Below are 11,473 nucleotides of genomic sequence, written 5' to 3'. Positions count from 1 at the left end.
CATACTTGAGACTGTGTTGGCATCTCCTGCCTGGAAGGGAGATGAGAGGGTGGAGGGGGTTAGAAGCTGGTGAAATGGACACGAAAAGAGAGAGTGGAGGGAGGGAGGGAGCGGGCTGTCTCATTAGGGGGAGAGTAAAAAAAAAAAAAAAGCAAGGCGTATATGGGTTTTTGTGTGAGAGACTGACTTTATTTGTAAACTTTCACTTAAAGCACAATAAAAATTATTAAAAAAAAAAATGAATTGTCATTTTCCTGCGTAAAGTTTCTTATGTGAAAGTATCTGGTAGACTGTAGTGGTTAAGGACTCAAACATAGTTAAGGTTGTCAGACAGACAACCTCTGCTCTGCCTCTTAGTGGCTGTGTGACTTTTCCCCAGTTACTATAACTCCTTTTAAAAAACAAAACAAACAAACCCACTACTGCTTCAGCATTTACTGTGCCAGGTGTTAACACTGAAGACTTTACAGCCATATCTCATGGAATCATCACAGTAGCCCTATGCAGAATACTGAGCTCTGGACACAAGAGTTCAAATCCATCAGCTGCTCCTTGGAAACCCCATGGGGCAATTCTACTCTGTTCTGTAGGGTCACTATGAGTCGGCATTGACCCGATGGCAACGGGTTGATTATCCAGTAAGTGAAAACCAGCAATGTTCATTATTCCCAGATATATAGAGGTCTCAGATCCTTCAATGGGACCAACATTAAGCCTATCCTTAGGCTATTGCCTTTTTTTATGGCTTCAAAGGAACCTACTGACTTTAAAATGCACTACTTTTTTCTAATGTAGCACTAAGAAAAACAGTAGTTAAGGTTGTCAAACAGACAAATTTACCATTTGGGTTGTTTAACAGCCAATTAAACTATAATAATGCTTTCTCATCCCATTGATTGTACGTTATAATTTCAGAGATGTTAAAATGTGGAAAAAGACAAAAAGGTACATATAGGCTCGTTTAAATATGGTATTTTCATCATCCACTGACTCCTATATGAAAATAAGACTCCTATTAGAACCATTCTGCTTCTACCAGCAGAGTTCCCTTACTGTGGGGATTCTGGGCTCTGTCTTTCTTCACTGTGCATGCATGCAGCTTATCTGGTCATGCACATGTAAGAAAAATTAGTCTACAAAAGCTAAAATTACATATTTTTTTGTTAAGGCAGGTTTAAAATGAAAACAGCACATTTTAATTGCTTCACTATTTAACAGCCTTAACCATATCAACAAATATTGACCTTATAAAAAATGGTATTTAATTTACTATAATCAAAATGTGTCTTCTGTTTAAGTAAAGTTTACCAAGAAAATAGATGATAAATACTTCTAGAAATACGTAGTGGTTTTAAAAAATATTTCAAATTTTAAGGTATTTCTAAGTTAACACTATGGGATCACAATTTCCTTTAAGTATTTTTGTTCTTTTGTGATTTGATCTAGAAAAGAAAAGAAAGAATGTTTCTGAATATGCCTTTAATCTGGCAAAATACCACCTTGATATTCTTTTAAAGTTAGTTTGGTACAGTGAATAAATGCAAGGTAACTTTTAAGAACGATATTTTAATCTTAAATGATCATTTTTGTTTAAATATTAGCAATATAACTTTGCCATGTCCTTTTTCATGGATCAAAAAAACCAAAACCAAACCCAGTGCCGCTGCGTCGATTCCGACTCATAGCGACCCCACAGAACAGAGTAGAACTGCCCCGTAGAGTTTCTAAGGAGCGCCTGGTGGATTCGAACTGACGACCCTTAAATAGTCTAATATTTCTCAAATGTGTCTCACACAATACTACTACCAAGAGATGTACCCTGAAAAAAAAAAAAAATGAGGCAGGTGGGGGAGCTATTCTTTCAACAAAGACTTGAATAAAAAATTTGAGCAAAGTTTTACAGTATATTCCTCTCCTGGAAATTCGTAAGGCACAGCAGCCTGGTAAAGGCTTAGAGAAGTCTAGTAGTGAAGTGTTTTGCTTTGCTCCATCCAGCATTTCCCAAATGGTTTTGATGTGGAAATTCTGTGTGTAGAACACCTATGACAACTGTTAACCCACAGAGCAAATTTTAGAAAATGGTTATTTATCCTATGGTATTTATTTATGGAGAATATTTTAGATTAGCAAAAAACAAACCATGACCAATCAATACTTAGAACAATATTGTGTACAGTTCCTAAGACAGACATTAATAAGTTTTCTTAGTTCCCAAGGAGAATACCTAAAATGATCAAAAGAATGAATTGGCTCTGTATATACAAGGCTCAAAAGACAAAAAGGACTTTGTCACAGCAACAGAAGCTGGGAGGTGATACCTTCAAAATCCATCAATCTGACAGAGCTACATTTAGGGTGAATATGGTTGTTGATTGGGGCCTGCTGATAAAGCTCATCTGAAAAGGTAGTTTTATTACAGATAATATATTATTTATAATAGCAACTCATTTAATATAGTAAATTAACAGAGAAAGTGAGGCTATCTGAAGAATTTCAGTTTCTGAAGTCTTTATCATGGAAATCAAGACCATATTTTTACTGAGGAATCTAGTGCTACCAGCAGCCACAGGACATCTACGTCAACAACCTGATGAGACCTGAGTCGGTATTTCTTATAATTAGAGGTATAAGCAAATGAAGGGGTTAGATGAACTTGGGTCTCTGGAATAAAAAGCACGACACTAGTAAAATACAAACACTTTTATAGGTACATACATTTTCATTTGCAAATAATTATAATCATAAGCTTGTACAAAAACTATTTACTGTGGGCTTAGAGAGGTAATGGGGATGTGACTCATAGATCTACAAATTACTTATCCCTGAGATGAACGCTGCCTTTGATATTCAGTCATGGTATTCAAATTAAAGAAATACCAAATTATCAACAACAAACATCTCAGCCAATCAAAACTTACATGGTTCTATACCGAATGCCCCTTCTGGAATAATATGTTTTGCATCCAATGTAAAGAATAGATAAAACTCCCAGTGTTAATACAATACCGCCAACGAAGCTGCCGATATCAAATTTTGATCCTCTGTTTTCTTTAAAATTAATAGTTGCTGTGATTAAAAAAAAAAAATACAGAAGCTTTAGTTTTGTTTTTTAAAAACATTGTAATAAACTAAACTTCCTGAATTTTTGTACAGGAGCACTGAATTGGGGGTGAGAGGATATCCAGGCGTGGCAAGTTTTCTTCTAGCCTGCTTTGTGTCTAGTGATTGCCCAGTTCTGGTTTTCTCTGCTCTATCCATGTGTGTCCTTAACTGAAACCACAAGATCTTAAGTTCATTTAAGTGTTTGATAGTGCTGGGCTTGGACAGGCTACTAAAACCCCAGAAGCAGCAAAATTTGGCGAATTTTTTTTCCCATAATCTAGAAAGAGTTGGTGCCTAAAGAAATGAGGTCTGGGTAACACATCTATAATCCTGACTAGATCCAATGTAAGTTAGTAGTTCTAACTGAAATTTCTCCTTTTGGAATAAATTATTGGGAATTTTAACTACTTTGGTTTTATTGCTTCAAGAGACCCTGGCACAGCTGGGAAAGTTGATTTTAATACATAAGTTGTAGCAATAAAGAAAATTAACTATATAGAGTAGAAATATATAAAAACATATAAAGGAAATCATAAAGTCTGCTACTTGTCCTGGTAAATATAATCACTAGCTTTTAAACAGAACTTCAACTTCGGGTAACTTCAAAGGGAATCTTCTTAAAAATGTTTTTGAATTCATGGTTTTACAGGAATTATATTTTAAACAAATTAAAGAAAGTGCTTTCTAATACTATGCCCTATATACTAATACAATTTACATGATTATATCTAATACCATTTTAAAATATATTTATGGCCCAAATGAGCTATAATCAAAGTTCACATGGAGCCCACCCAATTCCTTTCTAGAATGAGGTAGAAAGAGTTAAATGTATGACAAAATTTCACACTATGTAAAATAAAATTCCGTGTTAGAATATATTACTTATTCAAAGATGGGTCATTATTTTACAAATTTAGAAGCTCGTTTTCTTAAAGGGAGAAGAATACTAGGTCAACTGACTCTCTCTGATCTCCACATCTAATGTATTTTATAGAAAATCACCGTCTAAATCTGTATACTTATTTTTGCAGAAAGGAATGGCGAACTAAAGGTGGCGTTTAACAATTATTTTCAACAGAGGAAATATTGGTCAATTTCAATACATACTTGTTACTGATGAAGAAACAGATGTCGCCGAACTATTGAGGGTGGTGGTCATTGTGGATGTTGACATCTGAGACGTGCTTTGTGAAATACTTGTTGTGTTGCAGGTAGGCTTTACGAAGGTGGAAGTTGTATTTGCTGACGCCTTAGATGTTACTGTGGGTTTCAAGGTGCTTGAGACTGAGGAAACTGGAGTTGTTGATAGTTGCACAGAGCTGTTGGAAGATTCATTTTTGGGGCTGGAAAGCACCTGTGGGTTATACGCTGCAAGAATGTCAAGAAACATCAGAATTGGAGCTGCTGATTCAGGAGATTAAGGTTTCACTTCACTGTGACTTTCATGATTATACATAAAGAGAGTGTAACAAATCCGGCAGCACGAAAAATATTTATTCCATTAACACTTTGCACTATACTGCAATAAAATATCTCAGCTCCTAAAATACTCAACAGGAACCAGCCTAGATTTATATAAAGTTAGGAATTTTTGTGAAGATATGAAAAACCTAAAATCCCAAAGACTGAGTTCCTTCAGTGTAGGGATAGTGTCTTTATCATCTCTGGGTTTGAACATCTTAACATACTTCCTATCAAGTAAGAGGCCTTCAACAAATATTTGCTGAATCGATGAAACACTAATGTATTTTAAAAAAAAAAAAAAAAGTTTTTTAAGTTAAAGCTGCTCTGCCAAAGACTGTTGAAGACAATCAATAGCTGCACGTTTCTAACCCTATCGCTGGGATGTGAACATCAGTGAAACATTCTTTGTAAGGGTAAAGCCAACCTCACCCAATGCATATGAAGTGAAATACCATAGTGTAATATAACTAGTTGGAAATTTCATACTGGCAATAATCATTTGTCATAGTTGTAAAGATATTTCTAAAACTACTTCTGAAGGCTTTAAAAATCCAAAAGCCAATTTTGTATAGAAGAATCATTAGTGATGATTTTAAATAAACAACTCCTTAGCTCATACCTAAAATTGAGTTTTTCTTTTTTGATATGAAATAACATTATACTGTATGCCAAAAGGAATACTTGTCATGCCAATACTCCTAAAATTAAAAAAAAATCTATTTCTTTTGCTTCCCATTTGGGAATACTTTTCTTTGAATAAAATATGCTATATGATGAAAAGCAAACCTTTCTGCTTAGTAATATTATTTCATACTGTATCATCTTTGTAACATCACAATTTAACCGACATTTACAACTAAAGGTACTCCAATTATTATTATATGCAATTTTGTACCTACTGTCTAGGCAATGAAAGACTTATTTCTTTGCCCTTTTCATATGATGTAATTTATTTTCTGTATTCATCTCCTACTTCTCAGTTTATTTACAGGTTGCCCATATGCACCCATCTTTCTCTTTAGTTCAAATACTGAGGTAGAGAGAGTGAACCACTGGCTTAACTTCTCCTTCCCCCAGGGAAAGCAGCATCAATGCCTCCGTGATCCCTGCACCATCCCTACTATCATGCCCCAAAACTGATTATTTCATGAATTATATCATCCTATCTCCCACAATTATTTTGGACTTATTCTTGAAGGACTTGAATTCCCCCCCCCCAATTTAAATGTTTTTATCTCCCACAATTATTTTGGACTTATTCTTGAAGGACTTGAATTCCCCCCCCCCCCCAATTTAAATGTATAGGCTGGTTTTAATAGCACTGCTTATCTGCATATCAGCTTTTACTATTCAAATTCTTATTCCACCTCTCAACTCTGGGTCTCTATTACGTTGTTGCTTTGAACTGAGTACTATCTAGATTTAAAACACACACACACACACACACACAAAGGAATGAATACTTTTGTACTAATTGTAAATTAAAATGATCTAAGCAGATGATACAAATGCTATGAACTTGAACTCATCTTTTATTATTCAATTCTGAATGCTCTATGCAGATACAACACACTTTAGCATTGAAATAATCACCTCTTTATTTAAACTGGTGAATGAATTCTATTGTAATGAAATTAAATACAGCAAAGAACCAGCATTTATATCGTATCTTTAGAACAATGATCTTTGCAGAGAAAAACAGTGAACAAAATGCTGCCTTTGGATTCAACACACACACTCAGTCTACTCCCCCTCTCCCTGCCGTCAAAAAAAATTCCTCAGAGATACTGTCCAAAGTCACATAGGTAAAAACTGGGAACTGCTATAGGTTAGTTTTCTAACTAAGAAAATCTAAATGTGCAAAATAAACAACTAAGTAGCTGAAAATGTCTACAGATTGATAAAACAGGCCAAAGAAGTTTTGTATTAAACTTGTTTCATGATGGCTACATGTACAAACTGCAATGCAGGATGCTCTCTTCAAGGTGGGAACACACGTCTGGTGACCCAACCCTCCTGTTCTGTAAAATAAGTAAGTAGTTATTTCTTCCCCTCTGCAAATGGTACTGTCCCACCGCTGAAGCCTGGCCTTCTTCCTTCTCCCTTAACTGTTCAGATACTGATTAGCACCTCTGGGGGTGGCACAGTTAGCACCTGCATAGGAGACTTTTACAGAGATGTCAGAACAGCCCATCCATGCAGGTCTTGCATAGGGAAGCCCTATTTGACTCCGCCTGTTTGAGCCAGTCTCCTCCAGCCTCTGATAAGCTAAAACCGAAAAGGCCTAAAGAGGGTATGTTGTTGGGATAGAAAGTGACAGTGGCCTGGGTGTCCACTCCTGCCTCTGCCCATGGGGGAAAAACAGGAGAACACTATACCCCTCACCTCAAACCAAGCTAGAAAGGCTTTGAAGGAACCACCTGAAGAGCTGGACAAGTATCTCCTGGACTTAAAGGGACAGATGAGAATTTGACTCAGCCTGAAAAAGTAATTCTAAAGGTGAGATGCTGGGGCAGAGTTGTCTCTGCTCATCTGCAGAGTTTAAAAGGCTCCACTAGGAGTAGACTATCTCCACTGACCACAAAGGTGCTCATTTCCCATAAACCACTTAGACCCTATGGAAGAGCAGCTCTGGGTGCCTTAAACACAGCCTCCCAAGAGAGTACTGCCTGGAAGGATGAGGATAACCAGCGAGGGGGGGGCGGTGCACCAGAAGCTAGCGGCCAAAGAAATGTGGTGAGGGTCAGCTGGAGGAGAAGCTCTGCTGCATCAAGAGGGTTGCTGGGGAAAGCCCTAACAGGAAAAGAGGGTCTCCCAGAAATCTGCCAAAGAGAACCACACGCCTGTCATCCGCAAGGCCCCTACACCAGAAGAAAACATCCCAGCCGTCGCCCACTGGCTTTTTTCCCCTTAAATTCCTCTAGGCCTGATCCTGTAAGGCCATAGTGAGAGGAGGGAGAGGTGGAGCGAGGACAGAAGCCAACAATTATCAACTTTCCCACTGCAGGCTTCCAAGCCGAGCTGTGGAGGGAAGAAGTTCCAACTTTGAATCACTGTAGTTTTATTATCTTGGCATTATTCTGGACAGGAACTGTACCCTACTAAATGCAACTCATTCAATAAACTGGATATGCTATCTAAAACACCTCAGCTAGAACAGATGGGAGGGTGAAGCCACCAGGCAAAGGGTGTATGTGACAGACCGTTGTCCATGCTCAGGTTCAAGTTTTTTTCATTGATAGCAAAATGTTTCTCTGCGTAACTGGCACCAGTGCTTGTGCGCTGAGCTGGTTCCTTTTACAGACCTTTGAAATTCATCACTGTGAGGTGAGTTAAGTCAGTCAATACTGTCAAACCCCTCCCCCACCACCCAGTGCCGTCAAGTCGATTCCGACTCATAGCGACCCTATAGGACAGAGCAGAACTGCCCCTCAGAGTTTCCAAGGAGCGCCTGGTGGATTTGAACTGCCGACCCTTTGGTTAGCAGCCGTAGCACTTAACCACTACGCCAAACCACTCTCCAGTACTGTTTAAATAGAACTTGGGGGCATCTATAGATGTCTATCGGAGACATAAGAATCTCTTGGTCTTGATTCCTGGTTTCAGCTAATAATTATCAGAAAGGGACGTGAAGGACTGTAATAACAGCATCCGTGCACCTTTCCTCCCAGAGGTTGCAGTGTTCAGCCCACAATAAGAGGAACCAGATAAGGAATAAGCACAGGTGTATGAGTGATGTTTTGGCATAGCCGTAAAATACTCAAAGCAGTCCAATGAGCTCACCATTCCTGTTCTGTGGTAAGAGAACTATTCCTCTAGCCCAATTTTTCTATGGTAGAATTAGAGCTTCCACTTACTGAGCTCTTCTCTTTGCCAAGTGCTGGTAATACTTTCCATACAGGAGGTAGCATGCACAGTGGGGAAGAGCTCAAGCTCTGGACAAGTTGTCTACTTACTTGCTGGGAGACTGTTATGGACTGAATTGCGTGTGTGTGTGTGTGTGTGTGCGTGTGTCCCACCAAATATATACTGAAATCCTGGTAATACGCTGTTATGATTTGATCATGAGATTAAATAAACTGGCCTTGAGTAGAGCAGATTATTTTCCATAATGCAATGTAATGTAAAGTAACGCAATATGATTCAATCAGTTGTAATGTAATGTAATGAATCAATTGATTCAATGTAATGAATCAATCAGTTGAGGTCACACCAGTGTAGGGTCAGTTCTAAACCTAATTGCTTCTGAGTTATAAAAAGAGCAGAATAGAAAGACAGACGACACACAACACGAGGTGGGAACACAGATAGACACCATGTAGGGACTGTATATAAGCCAAGGATCCACACAACGCCCAGGACAACCTAGAAGGAAGGAATTTTCAAGGCCAAGGCCCTGATTTGGACATTTACCCTCCAGAGCTGTGAGAGAATAAATTTCTGTTCTTTAAAGCCACCACTGTGGTATTTCTATTACAGCAGCACTAGGAAACTAAGACAGGAACCTTTGACAAGTTACTCAACCTCTCTGAGATTCACTACCCTTCTTCATCCATAAAACACGGACATTAACAGTACGTACCTCATAGAAGTTTGTGGGAATTAACTGAGGTAATTTATGTGGAGTGCTTAGTACAGTGCCAGCTACGGAGGAAGTGCTCAATGACGGCTCTTTCCTATCATTAGTTTCATTAAGTGTAACCGCACCTACAGAGCTGCACCAGGAAGTTCCCTATCTGAGGCTGAGGAACAGGCACTGTTAGATCTCCTATTTCTCATGATCATCACCACCACTACCTGGATAACTTCATATTTAAGAGGATGTTGAGGATGTCGTTCTTCTTAGTTGTTGTCATGTCAATTCCAAAGCATGGCGACCCCATGTGTGCAGAGTAGAGCTGCTTCAGGGTTTTCACAGCTGTGATCTTTCGGAAGCAGATGACGAGACCTGTTTTCTGAGGTGCCTCTGGGTGGGTTTGAGCTACCAGCATTTTTGGCTGGTAGTTGACTGCTTAACTATCTGCGCCACCCAAGGACTCCTTCAAGTCCTTGAAGATGGTATTGGGGATCCCAGAAGGATGTTACTGGGAGTATTTTCAATCCATTGATGCAAATATTTTTTAAAAAGAAAAAAAAGTGATGTGCCAGGTCTTTATTAATGCCAGCCGGCAAACTTCTTATTGCAACAAGGCCAAGGACACTATGAAGCAGCCTATTTTCATCTAGTACCAAGTATAAGTACTCATCCACTCATCTGGATTTATTTCAACTATCTTTGTATAATTCTGCTCTGTTGGCATATTTTCCTTACTCCTGAAAAGGAGTTAAGGAGGTTATTCATATAACCTTGAGTCTAAAAATACCCAGGTGCCATTTTTTACTCTTTTAACCTAAATATTTTAAAAGTTAAAAATAACATGGTTTTTCCATCAGGGTGTCAAATATACACCTAAACCAGAGTTGAAATACACACCCCCCCTTTTTTTTTTTTTCCGAATCTCATAGTTATTTTTAAATGGGATAGCTTTACAGTCCCTACTATAGCTGTCAAAAATACAGAGATATGTAAAATAATGACAATAAATTTCTGGTGGCACAGAGTTATTTTGAGTGGTCTGTGATTCCAAGTGTGGGCTTGCACCTAGAGTAAACTTGTGTAGGGTTCTAGAACGTTTTTCAACATTAAAGACCTTGAAAACCTCTTTCCTATAGAATATTTCACCTTACCTTAATCATCAGTGCAGTCCCAGAAACATTCATTTTTTTTAGAAAACTAAGACGCCTTTCCTCATTGTAGAGACACAGGCTTATTCTAAAAAATTTGAATTCAAGTATCTGAGAATTAAAATCCTAAAGAATTGAAATACCGAGATTTTAAAAAATTATAAATCCATGAGAAACCTGTTTTTTAAAGTATCATAATCATAAAGAACTGTCCACTTTTTGACAATCAAATATATTTTATGAATTTCTAAATTCAGAAATTAAATTTTCAAAAGAGAAAAACAACTGTATATATATGAAGAAAAATAACCATCAGACGTCTTAAACAATAGTATATCTGCAGTAAATTTTACTTTGACAGTTTAGTTATACCACCATCCACTTTGTTTAAATGCTTAAATCTTTTATTAATATAAACAGGATGTCTGTTTACTCAGGTAAGAATGAAAAGAGGCATTTTCATTCAAAGCAATTACCTGCTTTAGGGACACTGAACACTAACAACTATATGAAGGAGTCCAGGTCTGTTAACGGAAAATCAGTCTGCAGGGTGATCCTGCTCGTTGCCAAAGCTGCATGGAAAGAAGCTGAGCAGAAAGGCTCTGAAAAACTGCATGGCTTTTCAGAGTACTCAGATCGCCAAGAGATAAGGTACCAGCATGATTTGGCTGAGGCTGCGTCAACAATGTCCAGGCTTTGTTCTGCTTCTGCACTAGAAAGAAAAATTATCTTAACCCACAATTAGTAACCTGAGTTAATTACAAAAAAAGCATGAATCACAATCACAAGGACATCAGGCAAGACTGATACTTTCCCTCTGTTCCTGCTCTAAACCTTCAAGCTCCTCATTCTGGGAGTCCCAGCTCTCTGTAGAACAGAATCCCCCTCTCTGTTACTCCTCCCCAACACGCTCCAGCCAGGCTGGCTTCTCACTGTCCAGCAGCCAGCCAAGCTCACTCCTTCCTCACAGCCCTTCAAACATTTGTCTAGTACCCACTCTGTACCAAGAACTATGCGAGGAGGCTCTGCAGGCACAGAAAAAATGCAATCCTTATTTGTAAGGAGTTTGTGATCTAGTAAGGAAGACAAAGAAACAATATGGCATGTTGGGGCCAGTTAAATTTGCACCTTCCCAGACAGCTTTCCTTTTTACTGAACACCCATTTCTCATTTTTCTGAA

General features: G+C 38.2%; 1 protein-coding gene across 1 annotated transcript in view; it reads right to left on the bottom strand.

Annotated features, from left to right (window-relative positions):
* Positions 1-11,473, bottom strand: part of TMEM123 (transmembrane protein 123) — a 54,127-nt gene that overhangs the window by 2,732 nt on the left and 39,922 nt on the right. The window contains exons 4-5 of the mRNA XM_049889677.1: positions 4,213-4,473; positions 2,919-3,066 (exon numbers count right to left, since the gene is read on the bottom strand). Of these exons, the coding sequence (XP_049745634.1) occupies positions 2,919-3,066; positions 4,213-4,473 (409 nt within the window). The remainder of the gene's footprint in view (positions 1-2,918; positions 3,067-4,212; positions 4,474-11,473) is intronic.

This window comes from Elephas maximus, chromosome 7 (genome assembly GCF_024166365.1).
Source record: "Elephas maximus indicus isolate mEleMax1 chromosome 7, mEleMax1 primary haplotype, whole genome shotgun sequence".
Lineage (NCBI taxonomy): Eukaryota > Metazoa > Chordata > Mammalia > Proboscidea > Elephantidae > Elephas > Elephas maximus.
The sequence above is the reverse complement of the archived record's forward strand: the minus strand, read 5'-3'. Positions and strand labels throughout refer to the sequence as shown.